The sequence below is a fragment of the Tubulanus polymorphus genome, chromosome 12 (assembly GCF_964204645.1).
Source record: "Tubulanus polymorphus chromosome 12, tnTubPoly1.2, whole genome shotgun sequence".
NCBI classification, from domain to species: domain Eukaryota; kingdom Metazoa; phylum Nemertea; class Palaeonemertea; order Tubulaniformes; family Tubulanidae; genus Tubulanus; species Tubulanus polymorphus.
Window position 1 is genome coordinate 650,021 of NC_134036.1, and position 23,424 is coordinate 673,444.

General features: G+C 41.2%; 1 protein-coding gene across 4 annotated transcripts in view; it reads left to right on the forward strand.

Moving 5' to 3' along the window:
• The window catches only part of LOC141914068 (NAD(P)H-hydrate epimerase-like), a 45,626-nt gene extending 22,242 nt beyond the window's left edge, over nt 1–23,384 (forward strand). For 3 of the 4 annotated variants that reach the window (XM_074805342.1, XM_074805344.1, XM_074805343.1), the window contains exons 3-6: nt 13,507–13,615; nt 13,779–13,889; nt 14,466–14,727; nt 15,306–17,849. In XM_074805342.1, the coding sequence (XP_074661443.1) occupies nt 13,507–13,615; nt 13,779–13,889; nt 14,466–14,727; nt 15,306–15,628 (805 nt within the window). In that variant the 3' untranslated portion in view covers nt 15,629–17,849. Of the gene's footprint in view, nt 1–13,506; nt 13,616–13,778; nt 13,890–14,465; nt 14,728–15,305; nt 17,850–17,999; nt 19,586–20,725; nt 21,407–22,295; nt 22,702–22,788 lie in introns of those variants that run through there. The other variant, XR_012620688.1, reaches the window with a different exon arrangement.
• Nucleotides 23,385–23,424: the final 40 nt, after the last annotated feature.

Below are 23,424 nucleotides of genomic sequence, written 5' to 3' on the forward strand. Positions count from 1 at the left end.
CCCTATCTAACAACTAAAGACCAGTCTTAAGATTTCAAACTAGATTTTGATGTCATTAATGCCCAATTGGAACCAGGTGAGGAATCAAGGTAATTTTAGATGAGTAAATGAGTAATTTTAATCGGTGAATGTGATTTTGAGATCTCGTGAAGTGTGATTAGTTGTTGAGATTGATATATCACGTGAGAGGACGGCTTGAAAAATATCCGTAATCAAAAAACGTGTTCATTCCGCATCATCACAGATCAACACGACGACAGATTCGCGCAATGTTTTGGTCGTAACCATAGAAACGGGAACTTCGCCTGCGAAATTTAGCAGCGGCGGCGGGCGTCGTCGAACTGACACGATTGTTGTCGTCGTCGTCGGTGAGAAACGTGATTTTAATTGTGTTTATCTTTCGAACGGCGAGAAACTGACATCGGTCTCATCTCTCGCGGTAACAGCTCAGCTCGTCGCCGCTGACAATCGACGAATAAAACGTTTTTACCGTTTTTTATTTTGTGTGAGATAAGCGCACGTGAGATAAGCGTTAGAATTTGGCGATGATAAGACGTGGTTTTATGGGACGATAAAACATGAAATACCCGCACGCACACGTACAGAATCTGAGATATAATATTTCAAACATATTTCACTGGTTGTGTTTTTATATGAACCCCCTCGTGGTGTCTAGGGTGTCTAGGGTTGTGTTTTTATATGAACCCCCTCATGGTGTCTAGGGTGTCTAGGGTTGTGTTTTTATATGAACCCCCTCGTGGTGTCTAGGGTGTCTAGGGTTGTGTTTTTATATGAACCCACTCGTCGTGTCTAGGGTGTCTAGGGTTGTGTTTTTATATGAACCCCCTCGTCGTGTCTAGGGTGTCTAGGGTTGTGTTTTTATATGAACCCCCTCGTGGTGTCTAGGGTGTCTAGGGTTGGGTTTTTATATGAACCCCCTCGTCGTGTCTAGGGTGTCTAGGGTTGTGTTTTTATATGAACCCCCTCGTGGTGTCTAGGGTGTCTAGGGTTGCTATATTTATATTGATGCTACTCAAACAATGTAAATACTGATGATGACTATTTGCTCTTGCAGCCTCGACCCTTGAGGTAGTCGATAGCTAACACACCTGCTACACAACCCTTGAAGTAGTCAATACTCAACACGCCTGCCACGCGACTATCTAGTATTTAACAGGGTCTTACCTATTGATATATAGGTACCTTCAAATCTGCATATAGTACCTTATGATAAGTTAGTTATACTATTTGGTATGCGTCCTATGATCAGCTAGGTTCCCTGTATTATAGCTAAGTTAAGATCAGCTAGGTTCCCTGTATTATAGCTAAGTTAAGATCAGCTAGGTTCCCTGTATTATAGCTAAGTTAAGATCAGCTAGGTTCCCTGTATTATAGCTAAGTTAAGATCAGCTAGGTTCCCTGTATTATAGCTAAGTTCTGATCAGCTAGGTTCCCTGTATTATAGCTAAGCTATGATCAGCTAGGTTCCCTGTATGATAGCTAAGTTCTGATCAGCTAGGTTCCCTGTATTATAGCTAAGCTATGATCAGCAAGGTTCCCTGTATTATAGCTAAGTTCTGATCAGCTAGGTTCCCTGTATTATAGCTAAGCTATGATCAGCTAGGTTCCCTGTATTATAGCTAAGCTATGATCAGCAAGGTTCCCTGTATTATAGCTAAGTTCTGATCAGCTAGGTTCCCTGTATTATAGCTAAGCTATGATCAGCTAGGTTCCCTGTATTATAGCTAAGTTCTGATCAGCTAGGTTCCCTGTATTATAGCTAAGCTATGATCAGCAAGGTTCCCTGTATTATAGCTAAGTTCTGATCAGCTAGGTTCCCTGTATTATAGCTAAGTTCTGATCAGCCAGGTTCCCTGTATTATAGCTAAGTTCTGATCAGCTAGGTTCCCTGTATTATAGCTAAGCTATGATCAGCTAGGTTCCCTGTATTATAGCTAAGTTCTGATCAGCTAGGTTCCCTGTATTATAGCTAAGCTATGATCAGCTAGGTTCCCTGTATTATAGCTAAGTTAAGATCAGCTAGGTTCCCTGTATTATAGCTAAGCTATGATCAGCAAGGTTCCCTGTATTATAGCTAAGTTCTGATCAGCTAGGTTCCCTGTATTATAGCTAAGTTACGATCAGCTAGGTTCCCTGTATTATAGCTAAGTTACTAAAAATTTAGGTTTCCTATGATCAGCTAGGTTGGGACACTGTCAGATGCTGCCCTCTGGTGACAATTCGATGAATAAGAAGTGCACGTTTCCGTGTAATCCCGATATAATCCGTACAACTGGAAAAACATCGTTGACTTTTTCTCTCGTCATCCGTCGACCTGATTGTAGGATTATACTGCGATCCCGCACCGGTTGCCGATAGTAACGTCACAGTCGATGATCGGGTTATTACGTGTTAATTGTTGTACGCGTGTGTTTTTTCTCGGCGCAAAAGGCCATCGTCGTCTACAACCTCTCGGTAAATCAGTGTCGCGTTTCCATGACGCAATCATTAACATCACGTGTATAGGGAGACATAAGGACCCTCTCCTTCAACCCCCTCCATCCCTCCTCCCCCTCGCCCCTCCATCCCTCCTCCCCCTCATCCCTCCATCCCTCATCCCCTCCTCCCTCTCCTTCTATCCTCCCACTTCCCCCTCCTTCCATCCTCCCCCATCCCTCCTCCCTTCATCCCTCATTCCCTCTCTCCACCACTTCCTCCATTCCCTTCCCTCCACCCCTCATCCCCTCACTTCCCTCCTCCCCCTCGTTAATCACGTAGCTATGCGGTAATTATCTCCTATTTTGCGACGATATTAAACATATTTTTTAACGACGTTTCGATAATTTATTCCATTGTTGTTTTGTCGTTATGAATAAATCACGGAATCGGGGTTTTTTTTCATCCGGACCGCGGCATCGTCGACGAGATAAAACTGCTCATCATCGCTCTCATCGTCGTCGTCGTCGTCGTCGAGGGAGATAACGAAGATGTATTGTTTTATTACGGTTGTCGACGGAAACGGACGATAACCGTCTGCTAATTAACGATACTCGCGCGTCGTCGTTAACGGCAACCGGTGATAACGCGTCGGTTTTTTCATTATTGGTCACTTTATTGGATTCGTGTAAGAAATACGCGATAACACTGTTAATGAATCCTGGACCAGGGCAGCGTGGGTCCGGGGCAGCGTGGGTCCGGGGTCCGGGGCAATTTAAATACCCCCGGGTGAATCTTTTATCTATCTGATGATATCCACATCTACCACGTACCGGTATTCCAGTATTTTCAACTTCTATCCAGGTCTCTATCCATTGCCAGGAACCAAAACACCTTCCTGCAGCCTAACAGCGCCCCCTGCAGCCTGACAGCGCCCCCTGCAGCATGAAACCTGCATTTTTCTGCAGCATGGATCCGGCTACTTTCAGACATCTCAAACTTTGAATTGTGAATCAAACAAAAGTGCATGAATCCAACCCTGCAGCTTCCAAAAAACTGGTCAATCTCAGTAAATATATCGTGACCTAGTTATCGATGAGTCGACCTAGTTAATCCTGCTGTACGACCTTGACCCGTATATATGTGTCACGACGAGTCGTTGAAGTAATGAGGATATTTACTGAAGGGAGGCAAACGTGCGAATAATCACAAACTAAAAGATCTCATAATTTACGCATCGTTTCGTTTTATTGGTGCTAGATTTATAACAGTGCGCCTCTGTGCTGCACCGGGGAGTGGGAGGATTGAGTGCGCCTCTGTGCTGCACCGGGGAGTGGGAGGATTGAGTGCGCCTCTGTGCTGCACCGGGGAGTGGGAGGATTGAGTGCGCCTCTGTGCTGCACCGGGGAGTGGGAGGATTGAGTTAAGGTAACCTTCGTGGATGCAGTCCTCTCCTTGTGGCTATAGGTGGTTCAGTGCATTAGATAACTCTGATGGGCTCAAACTCCAGTAAAGTCTATACGGGCGAGGTGTACACGCCCGTATCTCTACGATTGATTAGTTTAGTGTAGGTCCCTCATTTACCAGGTTCACCAGTACCGCTCAATGCCCCCCTCCCCCTTGCACTCCCTCCCCTGTACTTCCTGGTATCCTCCCTCTCCCCCCCACTGATGTTGTAACTGATGGTTAAATGTAAATATGCTCTCTGTTACTGATTCATCATCATTAGATTGTGAGATGTCGACAGAACAGATTTTACAAATGAGTTTTCGACATTCTCCAATTCTCCAATAATGCCACAATTACGTTTACATAAATTCTCCTGTTTATTCCGTAATGTATCTCGAGCTGCTCGTGTATCAGCTCGTGTATCTCGAGCTGCTCGTGTATCAGTAAGATTTTCCTGTGAAACGCTCTCCCATGTTCATAGTTATTATACAGTCTCCGCGGTGCCCAGTACCTGTCAGGGACTTGTCCGCTACACGCCTGCCTGTACATCATAGTACTTGTGCAGTGTCTACCTGGTGCACAGTACCTGTACAGTGTCTGGTGCGCAGTGTCTCCCCGGTACCCAGTACCTGTCAGGGACTTGCCCGCTACACGCCTGCCTGTACATCATAGTACCTGTGCAGTGTCTACCTGGTGCACAGTACCTGTACAGTGTCTGGTGCGCAGTGTCTCCCCGGTACCCAGTACCTGTCAGGGTCCGCTACATGCCTGCCTGTACAGCAAAGGTGTCTCCATGTTCCCTATCTATTCATGGAATTAATTGATTAATTAATTAATTGAAGTCGACATGCAAGAAACTGAACTCATTAATGTTTCATACTAAACAGAGTTATCTCTTGATAAACCACCAGTCTCTCCCTCCACTCTTTTCCCTGTCTTATGATTGATGTTTGTTGGCTCCTCCCACTCATCATCAACTACTATCCATTGTCTATTCATCTCAATTTCCGCGGTTGGTTTGTTATTGCCACCTGTCGTCGCCCGAAACAAATACATTATAAATAACTCATTATCGTCAAGACAATATTGACTGTATTTTCTAATCCGTTATTTGTGATGAATTGTCGCATGTATTTCTTCGTGGGCTTCACCGATAAATGAGGATCTATTCCGCCACCAGGTGGCGTGGTTAATAGTAGGTCTTTAGAAGTTGAATTTAGTCCCTGCTTGTAACCGTAGAATCATAAAACCTCGTCGAAATCTTGGTACATGTGACGTATATTCAATATAATTCATTTGTATTTGACATTATATTACGCGATTGGTTTTCGCTGATTTAATCCGGAGATATTTTCGGTGGAGTAATTGGGAAACGCACCAGAACTGTCTGTAGGTATCGGACAGCTCATATCTGATCCTCATGATGTATCAATGGGACAGTCTGTATCTTTGATACCGCGCGACGTATCTCGAGGGAACCCCGGCGGAGACATCAATCTTCCTCATGCCGACGATTTGAAACAAACAGGTTTTTTCTTACCGATAATCGCGTAATGGTCGAACCGGGCCGGCGCGAGTCAGTGTACCGTCACAGATGGCGTCTAGACGTTACCTCCGATGATAATTTCAATAATGCGTTTAGAATTCCCGATTTATCGTCGTGCGCAACAGATGTATCGGGAGGCAACCTCACGAGTGTCCTAATCTCGACTCTAAATCCGACCCTCGGGTATCATAATCGGTAGATACAGTTTTATTGTTTATCTACTGACATGAATAGCTATATATGTAATATATGTCTGATTCAGGTTCCACATTAACCCTTTCAGTGCGTCTACACCGCAGTGCGGTGTATGAATCGGTGATGGATTTTGCTAGTACACCGCACTGCGTGTATTGATGTAATTAGTAATTATCTCTCTTGAAAGATGGCAGCACCTGTCAAACATAGTGAAATACTAGTAACTAACGATACACCGCACCGCGGTGTAGACGCACTATAGTGGTATTCCCGTTATTCAACACACTAGTTTGGAGTTTTTCAAAATTTTCAAATTATCTCCAGCACTATGGGGTATTAATTAGTCAGCACTGAAAGGGTTAACCAACTGTACATGGATTTAGTTTAGTCATTTATTATTCGATAGATTCTAGTGATTGCCATTAAACAATTCTAAATGGGTCTCCATGGATATCCATGAATGCCACCCGGGGGCGCTAGTAGTCCGTGTATACATTCTAATAAAACTCTTGAGAAGAGCAGAAGAATTGCACCTGAATCATTAGACTAATGAATATGTGCTGTTAGTCTTTGGTATTGTGAATCTGATTCAATCAATGTTTAATCAACATCCCCCTTCCTGACTGTAAACAGTCAACATACCCCCTCCCCCTTCCTGGCTGCAAACTAATGTTGCAAGTTGATGTGAACAACCACTAGGGGGCGCCAGTAGACGCATGTTCTTGTGCTGTTAAATAAAGCGTTTGTAATTGTGAATAGTGGTTTATACTTGACGCAGAAGTAAAGTTGATTAGTGAAGTGAAGGTGAGTGGTGGGGAAGGGAGGGGAGCCTCTCTTCTCTCCCCCTCCATTCAACATTGATGAGTAGTAAACTAATCAGCACGAACATGTAACTAACAAACTATTCAATGAATCTCTCTTACACGAGCCGTATTTCTACACGGTTATATCGAATGAGAGGTTTATTTGTGGAGACGGACAACAAGTCATCGTCCCATCGATGACGAATTGATTGAAAAATCAGTTGAAGTTTGAGAAGAGAACATTCAATTTAGACATTGCTGTTTAATTTAGTTGACTGCTGACTGCCGACTGCTAGCTGCGGACTGTCGGCGGACTGCCGACGGCTGGCTGCGGACTGTCTGCGGACTGCTGGCTGTGGACTATGGACTGCCGATGATGTTCAGAGGCTGCAGTTGCTCATACGGTGGATAAATACCATAGTTACAATGAACTTTTAATTTTCACTATGTCAACTATCAACTCGTTAATTCTAACCAACTTTTCAACAACTTTTGCTTTTCACTAAAACTGTGCTCGATTCTGGATTCGATCGTCGTTTAAAAACTAACTCCTAAACAAAACATATTCACGTCTGACACGGACATAAAACAGTTGAATTGATGAAAATGAAACAGTTGATTTCGCAACCAGACATGAATACAAATAATTATACATTATATCAGAAATATGTGCACGCGCGGTGAACATATTTATAAACGGGGTTTAACGGCAGCAGCTGTTTCCTAAACTAGAAATATCGCACAAAGGGATCAATGGAGTGAAAGCTCTTCACTAAAACTGTTCAATAATATACTGATGTTCTCTATTAGAGTACGTTCAATAAAGGCAATCAACTGATCTGAAATCCTGTTGACAGTTTGACGTCCTGTTGACAGTTTGACGTCCAGTCGACAGTTTGACATGCAGTTGACAGTCGGACTCTAGTTGACAGCTTGACATGCAGTCTGTTCAGTTTATGAAAATTCATAATTTACAGAATGCTATAATGATTTACATGCTATGATAATGTCAACTGTCAACCTGTTGCCTACAAGTGCCGTCACTAATTTACCCTTTGCCCCGTGGAAACATCTTAAACCGCGATCACGCGGAGATGATTTGGCCCGGGCCAAATTGACGCGGATCAGGCCGGCGTCAAATTTGGCCTGTGTCTGATTAGAGAGCGCGTTTACACGCGTAAACCACTCACTCGATACTAAACAAAGCTTAAACAAAGCGAAGCGTGTCATTTCCGAAACCAGTTGCAATTCAACTCAACGCGTGCTAGAATTTAGCACGCATGGCTCTGGCCTGTTTTAGATCCTTGTCATTTTCAGGACTGACTTAAGTTACGGTTAAATCCTGGATCCAGATCCATAGTGGATGATGTTATTTTACTTGTATATTAAACCGCTGATTACATGCGACATTTCGTAACTTAGCAATTCAGATTAATTCGCTCTATTTGCATTCGCCTGGAGACGACGCCCGGCGACGACGACGCCCGGCGATGTCACAATTGATAAAACAAACAACAGGAAAAGCCGCGGTAGAGTTTTACGTACGCGGGGGGGGAGGGGGAGGGGGGGACATCCACGCACGCAAGAGGTCAACAGGGAATAGATAGTTCGATACGGTGGACCTGCAGGGAATGTACGGTGGACCTGCTGAGAATGTACGAATCACCGGAAGGAAACGAACGGCGCCGTCAAACGTCAGCCGTACGACGGCGGTTACCGCGGTTACTGCCGCGCCGCGCGAATAATAAAGAGGAAAAAAACATCCGCGTAAAAAGGAGACGACGGCAAAACTTTTCTTCAGTGTTTCTGGTTAATTTGCTTTCGTTCGGCGGCACTATTAAGAAACTCTCTCTCCTCTCTCTCTCTCTCTCTCTCTCTCTCTCTCTCTCTCTCTCTCTCTCTCTCTCTCTCTCTCTCTCTCTCTCTCTCTCTCCTCTCTCTCTCCCTCCCTCCCCTCCCTCCCTCCCTCCCTCCTCCCTCTCTCCCTCTCTCCCTCTCTCCCTCTCCCTCCCTCTCCCTCTCCCTCCCTCTCCCTCTCTCCCTCCCTCTCTCCCTCCCTCCCTCCCTCCCTCTCCCTCCCTCTCTCCCTCTCTCTCTCTCTCTCTCTCTCTCTCTCTCTCTCTCTCTCCCCCCCTCTCTCATGTTACAGAAAAAAGATTGACTTTGACGTAAAGCCCTCGAGGAAATCCGATCCCTTCAGGCGTCGGAGAAAGTTTTAGCGTTGTTGTGATCTCGACCGTATATCGCGCGTAATTGGTCCGGACCGCGTAATTGGTCCGGCGTTTGTAAAGAAAAGACCATTAACTTCTCCGTGAAATCTTACGACAACCTCGAGACGCAGTCGACCATCAGTCGCGTGACCGCGAGGCTTTTCATCGCCACAACATGTTTTGAAGTTCAAGTTTGTGTCGCGCAGAACGCGAAATAATTACAGATATTTCACCTTTTTACGAGCACCGAATTATTACATACGTTTCTTACAAGATTTCTTTCTGAGTAAGAAAAGATGCTTTCTGTGTGTCGGGCGAGACACGCCTTAACGAGGCTGCTGTCTCTAGTACCTGATAGCAGTGAACGAGAGAATACAAAATGAGAATTGATGAATTGTTTTATTGAAGGAAACTGGAGCCAGGAAGCTGTCGGATTTCACAGATTTCAAATCATTGTCAGCTACAGGTACCACCGCACCTGCATGGTTACCACTGCACCAGCATGGTACCACCACCGCAGGTATCTTCTACCTGAGGATCCAGTTCCACAGTTGTGATCCAGCTTCCACGTTCACTCAGAAGCCGGACTGACTTTCCCCTCCCAGACTGCACTTATACATATATATATATATATATATATATATATATATATATATATATATATATATATATATATTATATATATATATATTATATATATATATATATATATATATATATATATATATATATATATATATATATATATATATATATATATATATATATATATATATATATATATATATTAATGTTGGATATTTTCATAGTTTGTCCTTATTGAAAACATGAAGTAACCAATGGCAATTACACCAAAAATTTGAGTATAAATTTTTTGTGAAACTGAGCCCTGATCTTCGTTATTTTATCACTAGAGCAACTGAAATAGAAGCCTCACCTCGTCACAATACGACTGAAAGGGAATCAACTGTGAAACTAGATTCCTCTTCCTCTTTCCACCATTTATGCATCAACAATCGGATATTTAACGCTTCTATTGTTCTTCAACGTGTTCAGTGAAAGCTTACAGCGATCATCAGCGACTTTACGAGCCCCTGGATGCCGGATGCTGCCCCCTGGTGGCCCGATCGATCAATGAAAGAAGTTGATGATGCTGCTGCTGTTGATGAATCTATTGATTTCAATCAACATGTTGTTATTAAAACAGATATTGATGTGATCGCTACGGAAATGGTTACCCCCAGGATATCATCATCATCATCAGCAGCAGCAGCAGCAGCAGCAGCAGCAGCAGCAGCAGCAGCAGCAGCAGCAATCGTTTAATTACGTCTGGTAAAGATTAAAACGATGAGGCTGCTGCTACTGTTGCAGCTAAAATTGAGATATCTATATTAAAACGATATTGATATCTCGTGGTCAGTTTTTGAGATATAAGCTCATATTGTGAAAAGTAAAAAAATTTCATTGAATTGATGACACTATCAGGAAACCTGCACGTTTTACTGCGGGACTGATCTATTTTTGACTCTGGGACTTGTATTTTTGACTCTGGGACTGGGGCCTGTGTGCAGTAAGTGTCTATAGTGATAATTGAGGTGGCGCATCCACCCCGCCCTAAACCTCTTCCACCCCCGCCCCCAACCTCCTCCACTCTTATCAGTGAATTGATATTACACTTTAATGACTGTCTCAATGAATAAAAGGTAATCCTAAAAAGCCACACCCATCTCATCTAAGATTCAACCGCACCCATGTGTTTTTACTGCAGTGATTCCTGCTGCGCTCCGATCTCTTACTCCAACTCCTCCGATCTCTTACTCCAACTCCTCCGAGCTCTTACTCCAACTCCTCCGAGCTCCGACAATCTGTTTTCTCTCGTTCTTTCATCTAATGATATTTTACGCTGGATCACAACAATTGCTACTAATTACCATGGCGATAGTCTTCAATCAGCTAGTGTTATTACTCATTCATCATATTGTGATTGCTATCTTTGAGCGTTTCACCTCGAGATACGAGATATCCTGCGATATATCGTCATTCCTAGAGATAACGAGATATCCTGTGATATATCGTCATTCCTCGAGATACGAGATATCCTGTGATATATCGTCATTCCTCGAGATACGAGATATCCGGTGATATATCGTCATTCCTCGAGATACGAGATATCCTGTGATATATCGTCATTCCTCGAGATACGAGATATCCTGTGATATATCCTCATTCCTCGAGATAACGAGATATCCTGTGATATATCGTCATTCCTCGAGAAATCGAGATATATCCTCATTCCTCGAGATAACGAGATATCCTGTGATATATCGTCATTCCTCGAGATAACGAGATATCCGGTGAATTAAGTGAATTGTTTCTCAAAGTTTGTAATCCATTGATTGCATTAGTAATCGATGTTTCATACTTTCCGCCGCTGCTCGACTGATTCGACCTGATTGACCAGTTCGACCAGTTCGACCAGCTCAATCCATTCTCCCCAGTGATCGAGTGGCCTACGTTTGAACTATCAAACATTCATACTTTATCTTCTAGATATCATCTACTTTACGCGATATCTCGAGACAAACTTGAGATAGGTATCGAAATTCTGATTGGTTGTCTGCGGTCTCGTGAGGCCTCATATTTTACCTCTGATTATCGTGAGAGTTTGTTATTTACTGTAAGAAGTGATATTTCAATCTCACCCACAGCGAGAGAGAGAAAGAGAGAGATGATATATCGATGTTTGCGCGTGATATTGACGAGAGTTTATTGGATTTCGTAGCGTTACACGATTTACACTTGGCTAAAAAAATGACAACCGCTCATTTTTAACATAAGTCGTTTATATCTTACTTTATATAGCAGCAACCCTCACTCCCCTCCAGCAGCAACCCTCACTCCCCTCCAGCAGCAACCCTCACTCCCCTCCAGCAGCAACCCTCACTCCCCTCCAGCAGCAACCCTCACTCCCCTCCAGCAGCACCCCCACCCCCGACAATTGATAGTTTGAATCCAGTGATAGAGTTTCTTTCTGTAGTTCTTCTCTGAGCTCTCCACCCCCGACAATTGATAGTTTGAATCCTGACAGTGACAGAGTTTCTTTCTGTAGTTCTTCTCTGAGCTCTCCACCCCCGACAATTGACAGTTTGAATCCTGACAGTGAGAGAGTTTCTTTCTGTAGTTCTTCTCCGAGCTCTCCACCCCCGACAGTTGACAGTTTGAATCCTGACAGTGACAGAGTTTCTTTCTGTAGTTCTTCTCCGAGCTCTCCACCCCGACAATTGATAGTTTGAATCCGGGACAGTGACAGAGTTTCTTTCTGATTGTTCTATCTATTGAATATTTAAGTTGACACAGTTTTGATATCGAATGTTGCGTCATTGCTGTAAATAGTACTCGGAACTGAGGAACAGTTCGTGCGTTATTTAATCCTGCTATTATTGAAAATCTATAAAACAATTGTCGCGTATAAACCACACTTCAGTAAACTGTGTATTGAATTACTGTTAATGTGTGAAGGATCTAAAACTCTTATTGTTCATATATGAAGTGCACAAGGTAGCAGCGAACCCCTGGGTCAGATCTAGGGTCTGATTCGGGGAGCGAGGGATGTATCCCCAAAAATAGGGCATATCATATAACTAAAAGGCTCTATGAAAGAAAGCTCGTCAGAAAACATACACACTCCTTTTTTGGGAATACCAAGAATAAAATTTTTTTAGGCATCAATTTAATATATATATATATATATATTTACGTTCCTGTAAAATTTCAGGGTTACTTAATATTTTTAGGTGGTGGGGGGGGGTGCACCCCTGCACTCACCTTGGACCCACTTCCGAACCAGGAACTGTTAGAACTCATGCACTGAGTCACATTAAATATCCACGAATTCAGTTTATCTCGAATTCAAAATGGGGGGAGCTAAATATTTTACGCGCAAGTGAGCCCTGGTTGCATTAGTCCGTCTGCTGAATGTCATTACTATTGTGTATATTGAATAGAAAATGAATGGTTGATGTCGAGAAGTTGTAATAGATCATCAACGATACTAAATGTCACTAATATTGATTAGTGTCTCTCTTGTCATCTGGAAACATTGTAAACCATGGAGATAATAATTGATTTCTTCTTTCTTCACTTCGTTGATGGTCAATATCTATTTATAGATCAGCAGATGAGAACTCTGAACGTTCAAGGCTAATCACTTATTGTACTATCGTTCATTCATTCTTTACAACTGGACTTAATCACAAACTCTTACTCGGTATATGACACCAACTCGGGGTAGAATTTTACCGGTCTCAACTTTACCGCAGTAAGAGACAGAGTCTACTGTATTTCACAAACTCTTACTCAGTATTTGACACCAATTTGGGGTAGAATTTTAGCGGTCTCAACTTTACCGCAGTAAGAGACAGAGTCTACTGTATTTCACAAACTCTTACTCGGTATTTGACACCAACTCGGGGTAGAATTTTACCGGTCTTAACTTAACCGCAGTAAGAGATAGAGTCTACTGTATTTCATTTAAGCAACTCTCAAAATTGCCCATAGATTTCAAAAAGTGTATTCGGCACAAGCTCTTATTTTTCAGTGTGTTGTATCTTGCAGTATATGATTAAATCGTATGATATTCTAACTGGATCTTTGAATGTTAAGAACCCCCTTCCTTATCTGATCCATTTTCATTTGAGTTTCCCTAATTTTAGGTGTGAAAGGGTTAAAGAAACTGTGACAACCCTGGATGCTGTTAACCTGGAAAAACAGACATTATACGCCACCTGTCGTTCAACGATAGAAACATACACAACAGATAGCTTCGCCATCTGATGGATAACGTGTGAACTATGTTTATATATTTCAGTCAAGAAGATGCGAGGAATATTGATGATGATTTGTTTAATGAGTATTCGTACAGTGTTATACAACTGATGGAATTAGCCGGTCTGAGCTGTGCACTGGCTGTTAGTAAGGTAACGCTGCATATCATCTCTAACCTCTAATGAAGACGTGGAAAATCTAAATGCCTCCTATTTCTTGTACCCCTTGTTTCTGTAATCTCCAATTCCAGTTTGTAGACATCATTATCCGACGAACCCAGCTGCTCCAGTTTGCTATATCTATTCATTATTTCAGATATACCCGGTTGAGAAATTGTCTCGCGATAATGGAGCGATATTGATATGCTGTGGACCGGGCAACAATGGGGGAGATGGACTCGTTTGTGCCAGACATCTGAAAATATTCGTAAGTTTATTCAAGAAAATATCGCTTGATATTTTAAAAAGCTATCTCATGATATTATATAGAGATATCTTATGATATTGTAGAGATATCTCATACTGCTTTGAAGAGATGTCTCATGGTATTGTAGAGATATCTCATGATATTGTTAAGAGATATCTCATGATATTGTAAAGAGATATCTCATGGTATTGTCGAGATATCTCATGGTATTGTAGAGATATCTCATGATATTGTTAAGAGATATCTCATGATATTGTAAAGAGATATCTCATGGTATTGTCGAGATATCTTATGATATTGTAAAGAGATATCTCATGGTATTGTCGAGATATCTTATGATATTGTTAAGAAATATCTCATGATATTGTTAAGAGATATCTCATGGTATTGTCGAGATATCTCATGGTATTGTCGAGATATCTCATGATATTGTTAAGAGATATCTCATGATATTGTTAAGAGATATCTCATGATGTTGTAAAGAGATATCTCATGATGTTGTAAAGAGATATCTCATGATGCTGTATAAAGATGTTTCTATGATATTGTAAAGCGATATCCCGTGATATTTTCCAGGGTTATCGACCGACGATATTCTACCCGAAAGCTACGAATAAACCGATATTTAAAAACCTGACGACTCAAGCCGAGAAGATGGATATCCCGTTTCTGTCGTATCTGCCGTCGGACCCGAGTTTATTAAAGGATTCCTATAACGTTGTGATCGACGCGTTATTCGGGTTCAGCTTTAAACCTCCCGTTCGCGACGACTTCGTCGGTATCATGGAAACGTTGAAGAAACTCGAGATTCCTATTGTTAGTGTCGATATTCCATCAGGTAAATATTCAATATTCTCATATTGTGTAATATGAGTCCAGTAGACCGAGCACCGATACTAACTGTTTCAAAATATGTCAGTTATTTTCAGTAGTTTTTGGTTAGCTCTATAGCTTACTTATTGTAACTATGATATAGCTACTCGCTGTAACTATGGATGTCAATAGTGTTGACGCGGTAGCTCGTTATAACTACGCGAGCAGGGTGGCGCCACTGACATGGCAAACCTAGAAAACTCAGGGAATCAGGAAAATGTAGAAAAGCAGAGAAAACTCAAGTGATTTGACAAACTTTACAAAAAAAAAATCTTGAAAACTCTGCGATTCGGATAATGTTCGCACGTGTTTATCAATATCAATGAAAAATCAATGAATTTTAACATTTTTATACCTAAAGATTTCTCTGATTCACTCTGGAAATATTGTGTTATAACATGGAAATATCAGGGAATGTGTAAATGGGCCGAAAGTGGCCACCCTGCTACCGAAGTTACTCTTATTAGTTATTTCTCATAGTTGCTATGGTAGTTATCACCGTGGTTTCTCTTCGTAACAACTGTAGTTATTGTTATCCGGCAGGTTGGCACGTAGAGGACGGACTGATAGACGACGACGGGCTGCAACCGGAGGCGCTGATCTCGTTGACGGCCCCGAAAAAATGTGCCAAATATTTCAAAGGTAAACATCACTATCTCGGCGGACGTTTCGTCCCGCCGACCCTCGCTCAAAAATATGACTTGAACTTACCGACGTACTGCGGGGCGGAGCTGGTCATCGAGTTGAAAATACCGCACGAAAAAGAGAAAGATCGCGAGAAACGAGAGGAGCGTGAAAAACAACAACAACAACAACAACAACAACAACAAGTGGTCGTTAACGCTAACGATCAAAACCAATTATAAATTAATACATCGGCGAACACCGGGTGGCGCCACTATACGTGCGGTTTTATCGCGTCGAAATAAGTTCTGTTCTCTGCTTTAAATCGTGTGTCGTTGAGGCGGGCAGTCTAATCGCGTCTGCTCGGTGAGGTACCGCGGAGATCCGCCAGGTGTCGCCACTGGTTTTCAACTTTCTTCCATATTTCTTCTGCGTTTCGATTAAACTTTCACCTTCAATTAAATCAGTGATATCTTTACTGATTGGGAATCTTTGAGATTTGTTTGATATTTGGATCGTCGAAGTTCGTTGATTACGACTAAGCCTATGTAAAAACTGACCGTATTGTCGCGCCATCTGGTGTGTACTGTCGGTATCTTATTCGGTAAAATAGTTGACTCTGTTTGCCTCCGATCTGCGTGAAAATAAATGTAAAAAACAAATCCCATCACGAAAAATTATCTAGAGGATTGAGTTTAAGAATCCAATAGATGCAGTGAAAACAGCGCCATACATGTAGAAATTGAATGAGGTCGCCGTGTTGGTCGTGGACATACTTGATGAACTCTCCCCGACGACGGAGCATTGTCTCTACGTTTATTGCGATGTTTTCATTAACACCTATAACTGACGATGAATACCTCAACCAGAATAAAACTACTGTTTGCATGATGCTGATTCGTAAATTGCACAAACTATATCGTAAATTGCTATTATTATCATTATAGCGATATATCTAAATATACCGCGTTCAAACAAAGCTGAATTAATTTCGATGATTGGTGGATTAAATACAGCTTAAAACAGATTGTTGTTGATTGTTCTCGACAACATAGCGACCATTTGATCGATGATAGAAATGTATAGCTACTGAGCCAGTAGCGTAGCAACCAGCCTTGATGCGTATCGGTCATTTCCATAGTAACTGTAACTATAGCTTCCTGTTGCTGATTGGTTAATAGCATAGAAATAGTAACTATATGTTACTGATTGGTCAGTTCCATAGCAACTACAGCTGGCTCTTACCGATTGGTCAGTTCCATAGCAACTACAGCTGGCTCTTACCGATTGGTCAGTTCCATAGCAACTACAGCTGGCTCTTACCAATTGGTCAGTTCCATAGCAACTACAGCTGGCTCTTACCGATTGGTCAGTTCCATAGCAACTATAGCTGGCTTTTACTAATTGGTCAGTTCCATAGCAACTACAGCTGACTCTTAATACTGATTACCGATTGGTCAGCTCCATAGCAACTACAGCTGCGTTTGATTGGTAGATAATAATAAATAATACAATCAGGTGATTGGTCGGTTGTTATTTGGTGTTTGGATTGAATTGATATTTGTATAATTAATTAAGGCTTGTACATTTTTCTCAAAATGCTGAATCGTGTTCTTATTTTATACAGAATTTTATCTGAAGAGATGTGTTTTTTTTTCTTGCTCAAGTTCATCTTCTTGCACTTAATGTTAATGTTTTCAACGGTGAATAGGATGGTAATCTCTATAGGGCTGGGCGAGGGCGGGCCTGGGGTAATCTCGATAAGACCGGGCTGTGGTAATCTCGATAGGACCGGACGAAGGCCGGGCTGGGGTATACTTGTTGCACCACTAACACCAGGTATCGATCTCAATGAGCAAAACTTGCGGTTGACAATTTAACAATTTGACATTTTCAGTCAAAAGTAAGTTTTTTAGCTTTTAAGTTTGGTAAAAACTTCTAAACAATCAGAATACATTGTTAAATGATCGATTGTGGATTTAGCTCATTAAATCTGAAATACTGCGAATGATATCAGTCTCGTGAGAGTCAAATTTCAATGTACAGCCTGTAGGCTATCTTATAGAGGAGGCATGCGCTGTTTTCAGGCTCCAGATCGGTTATAACCTTGCACTAGTTTCACTAACTGCAACCTTCACATTTTCAACTGGTGTTAAATTTTGAATGCGGTGAAACTGTGCTCTCTACTGGTAACGTATTTGAGATCTATAGATTATACGGGCCCCGCGAATATAGCTTTAACTTTCTCTACGCCTTGCATGCGTATGCGAGGTAGGGATGGGTTTTTTCAATCATTTTTTCTTTCTTTTTGGAAACTAGTGAATCAATAATCAAATATTTATAAACGCAAAGAGTTTAAAGGCTATTTATGTCTATTTATTAATTATGCATGGTCAAAATATCATTATTATCATTATTCAATGTGTCAATGAGATTTCGAATAAATAAATCAATAACATTTCAACTGGATCGATTGTTGGAATTTTTTGAATTTAGGTTTTATGTAGAGATGTAGAGTAGGGCCCAGTTTCACCAAAAATAAAAATGCTTTCAGAATTTAAACTCAAATGTTCAGTTTAGTTTCTTATGACAATTCCAATTTGATATTTGTAGGCGTAAAGAGATTTTTGGTGAAACCCGCCCCACTATTGGCAAGTATTGAATTGTTTTCTCTGAATCCGGTTCTACAGTCCTGAGGTTTTGACGAATTTGAAATAAAGCAGGTGCGTTGCGAGGGTTTTTTGATTGCCCGCGGCCAATTGCCGATTTTTGCCAGGTTCTAATAATATGTCGCTGCGGCGAATTTACTTAAATTTCGTCGAGAACATGATATTCAAAGGAAAAGACAAATTCAGTAAATTATTGCGGCTGCAATCGCTGCAGATCCAACGTCCCTGTAAGGTGATTTCAGTTCTGAACCTGACAACTGTGGAACTGGGCGACTCTTGACTGATCGGTGCTTGGAGTGATTATTTAACAAACGTTTACTCGAAGTCTGGTGTGACGCAATATGAAAGACGCTGATCCTAAGAATGGATGGTTTTCAATGCTCCACTAATTTGGAAAATTGGAAAAAGGTCTATCCTCTGTGGTAGGCCTATGAAAGTAAAAATCTTAATTTCTACAGGTTCCCAAGGTCTAATTCCTTCTTGCAATCAACAGCTTCGACAGAGACGCGCATCAATTCGGGGCAAATAAATATGAGTGAAATTTATTCGTCCCGTAATAAAGTACAAACTACTGTGTTTGTAGAATATATTTAATGGGCAGAAAAAATTCGGTAATAAAACTTAATTTGCTTGAAATTCTTCCTGTGGCATGTGAGTTGTCAAACTACGCCGTCGCCGCTTTAACCGGATGTTAATACGCTCGCTGAGCAAAGAGTTCTAGTAAAAGTGGTTTAAAAATCGTTAGCAAAAGCGAATCCTCTTGAATAAAACTTTAACGTTGATATAATTATTCATTTTAAAACAGACTATTCTTGAATAATGAATGAAATTTCACTTTAAAAAGGTATCGGTTTCCTTGCATGCCACAGTAGATTAGCGCGGCTTGGTTAGATCGCAACCGTACAGTGCTGCCCCTACGAATAACGATAGCGGAATTTCTGTGAACTAAAATAGCGGTGTTTATTTACCGACGGAATATAAATGACCTTATCACGTAAAATACAGACCAGCATGTTTTCATTTAAACTCATTCTTTGATATTTAATACAATATTGCCACTTTAGGCAATTTCAGTGCCGTTTTCAAAAGTCTGCGCGTTACCCGGCCCGCAAATCGGTAATTAGTCCGTCCACTGAGGCCGTTCGAAGACTCTGGCAAGCGAGTATAAAGTTAGTTCTAGTTTTCCCCGCTATCGTTTAACACAGGGGCAGCACTAGATGGTTGATAAGTAACTCCGGCTATTTGTTTACCGCGGCAAGCGAACATCTTCTATAAATTGATTAATGTGATAAGTTTGATTTATTAATTGAATATTTCAGTGTTTTATCACAGGTCGATGTCATATGAAATATAACTTTTGATTTTGCATTGAAACTGGAGGCTGTAGCTTGTGTGGTAGGTCAAGTGTGGAGCCGGCGGCCATTTTCTAAATGTAGCGTGGTCCAAGGAAAGAAGAAACACGTTCTTGTTCCGTTTTTGACTTCAATTTACTGTAGAACAACCACTCTAATTCGAAAATCATCATCACAGGTACGTTATCGATAGAACCCCAGAAACCGTATCGCAAACCAGCGTCAGCGAGAACCCCCACAACGAAAATAGAAATACCCATACAAATTTACTAGAATTCTTGTTAGAAAAATGGCCTAGATTTAGAAAAATTGTCAGGTGATTAGTTTTTTGAGTTGTTTTGAAGAGTGTGCGAAGTTTGGGAATCCGTGAATCGACTACCTACAGCCATTCAAAGGCTCTGGCAAGCGAGTACTGTAATTGAGGTTCATATTTTCCCCGCTGCTGAATATTTTCAGACTTTATTATAATATATTCAGTATTATTGTGAGACTCTCCACGATAGTGATCATCGTTACTGATGCATTACGATCAAGGGCGTTTAACCTTGTTGCGTTGATGCGTTAGAAATAATTATTTTTATCGTAATCTACGTAAAAACTTCGCAGGGTCGCCATCTTTATTATCCATAATGCAACTGTTTTACCCACGATCCAATGCGCGTCCCTCGTCCGTACAGAAAGGCGTTTAACCTTGTTGCGTTGATGCATTAGAAATAATTATTTTTATCGTAATCTACGTAAAAACTTCGCAGGGTCGCCATCTGTTTTATCCATAATGCAACTGTTTTACCCATGATCCAATGCGCGTCCCTCGTCCGTACAGAAAGGCGGGAAACGTTCACTATCTACGTAAAATCTCAATCAATACTTGGAGGTCAGGTGATCGATGTCACAGCAATCGGCTGAAGAGGTATTCGGTTATTTTCGACAGAGCACTCATGCCCCGCCAGACGATGCTTAAACAGTGTCGATGTTGTCTAAAAATCATTTACAATTGAAATTATGGGCGTTTCTCGCATTTCAGCTGATTAAAATTGACACCTCGGAACGAACTTCGGCAATCGTCGGCAGTTTTTGGCTGTCCCGATATTTGCGGGTAGATTTCATTTAAGCATTGCGAGAACGTTTCCTGATAGTATAGAGGGGCACCCATTGCATTATGGGTAAATTCATTATAAAACATGGCCGATGATTGAAGTAGGAATAGTAATATCACTCGTGAAATATTGAGTATTTCTTAAATTACCAGTCCTCCCGAGTCCCACCTGACACTCTCTGTTAATGTAATTCTCAATTTTGTTTCAATTTTATATTTCAGGTTTTCCTTTCCGGACTGTCGTGTATAAACTTCATCATGAATACTCGATGTGGACTTCATGCAACTGAAATGCGACTTGGATCAACTTACCGGACCACTAGTGAACTTACCGGACCACTAGTGAACTTACCAGACTACTAGTGAACTTACCGGACCAACTTACCGGACCACTAGGTTACTTACCGGACCACTAGTGAACTTACTGGACTCTATGCGAAGTAACTGGACTATATCTGAACTAAATGGACCACTTGTGAACTTAGCGGACTATAAATGGATTGATACTCGTGAAAAACAGTCAGTGGTGGACTCCTGGAGATGTGGAACTCTGATGTGGAATTGTGGAACTCAGTTGACTATTGGTCAACTTACCGGACTATATCTGAACTAAGTGGACTATTAGTCAACTTGCCAGACTATAAGTGGATTGATACTCGTGAAAAACAGTCAGTGGTGGACTCCTGGAGATGCGGAACTCTGATGTGGAATTGTGGATTTCTGATGTGGAATTGTGGAACTCAGTTGACTATTGGTCAACTACCGGACTATATCTGAACTAACTGGACTATAAGTGGATTGATACTCGTAAAAAAACAGTCAGTGGTGGACTCCAGGAGGTGTGGAAATCTGTATGTGGATTTGTGGAACTCGGTGGACAGCTAGACAAAGGAGGAGACTTGTGTGAGTAGAATTTTCTAAAGATTTATTGAATATTTGGCATCAGCACAAAAAAAAACCATTATCTGGACCATATTTCATCAAAAGTTTAAGGGTCAAAACACGAAAACCTGAATATCTCATTTTATGAGCCTTGGATCCAAAAACTAACTTCATTTTCGTGTTCAGCACCCCAAAAAACATGTCTGTACTAAATTTTATTATAATTGGGCCAAAAAAAAATTTTGACTTTGTACCCCATTTTTGGGGTGCATATTTTGGGCATTAAAACCCTTATTTGGCCGTGAAGATGAATTCCGATTCAAAATCTGATTGCATATCCGGAATCTACACCACAGAATACATCTTGCTACCAAGTTTCGAAGGAATCGGAGAAAAAAAAATTTTTGTCCGAAAAAAACTCCTGGACTAACACCTTAGATTTTTGCCATTTTTGGCCAAAAAATCGAATCTCTTCGATTTGCTTCAAATTTTAGTCCCTAATATTTTCAGGGGTGCTGATTCCAAATCTGCAATCAGATTTCGAATATCTCGAAAATTCTGGGGTCCAAGGCCTTTTGAAAATTTTGGGGGTCCCCCAAAAATTTGAAATTCTCTTTTTTGGGGCCTCGGATCCGAAAAATTCTTTCAGGTTTGTGATCAGCACCCCAGAATACATGTCTATACTAAATATCATCGAAATCAGAGACAAAATTTTTTTGACCCCTGACCTCATTTCAGGGGCTACTTAAGATTGCCTTATCTCAACTTAGACTTAACTCAGACTTTGTGTATTTGATTCAAAAGTATTCTCAAAGTGTTTATTGTGTGTTTCTCTCCCTATAATTTGCTCATTCTCCTTGTTAATATGATTCTCTTGCCTATATCAATTTTATTCGATTTCGTGTTTCAGGTTTTCCTCTCTGGGCTGTTGTGTTAACTTCATCATGAATACTGGACTACATGTTAACTTACCGGTCTACTAGTGAACTTACCAGACTACTAGTGAACTTACCAGACTACTGGTGAACTTACCGGACTACTGGTGAACTTACCAGACTACTAGTGAACTTACCGGACTACTAGTGAACTTACCGGACTACTAGTGAACTTACCGGACTACTAGTGAACTTACCGGACTACTAGTGAACTTACCGGTCAACAAGTGAACTTACCAGACTACTAGTGAACTTACCGGACTACTAGTGAACTTACCAGACTACTAGTGAACTTACCGGTCAACAAGTGAACTTACCAGACTACTAGTGAACTTACCGGACTACTAGTGAATGTTATCTGCTAGACAAGGGAGACGCTGTGTGAGTAGAATATTCAGAACTGGTCTATGAACTGGTCTCCTCCTCATAATGTGTTTCTCTAGCGACTCTTTCAATTTTATATTTCAGGTTTTCCTCTCTGGGACTTTGAACAGACTTCTTCATGAACTCAGGGACTTCAACTCTCTACTCTTCTCTGCACTATTAGTGAACAGACTTCTTCATGAACTCAGGGACTTCAACTCTCTACTCTTCTCCGAACAGAAAATCTCCGACTAAGTTATGTGTGAGTTTTTATTCAGTTCAAACCCATTTCTCAGTATACAGTAGACTCTGATCTAACTAGGACACATTTTACCATTGATCTTACATTACAATTAAGTCTATTTGGGCTTGTAGTCCTCATGTAGGACACATTTTACCATAGCAGAGTCTACTGTATGTTACCAAACCCTTTTCTCAATGTACAGTAGACTTTGATCTAACTAGGACACATTTTACCATAGCAGAGTCTACTGTATGTTACCAAACCCTTTTCTCAATGTACAGTAGAATTTGATCTAACTAGGACACATTTTACCATAGATCTGCCTTGTCTACTGTATATTACCAAACCCATTTCTCAGTAATACAACACATTTTACCATAGCTAAGGCTACTTGGGCAAGCCCTCATCTAGCTAGGTCACACAACCACCTTGAGCAGAGTCCTGTATCAAACCCAGACGGCACCAAGAAAAGTGAAATAACAATATGATGTATTTAT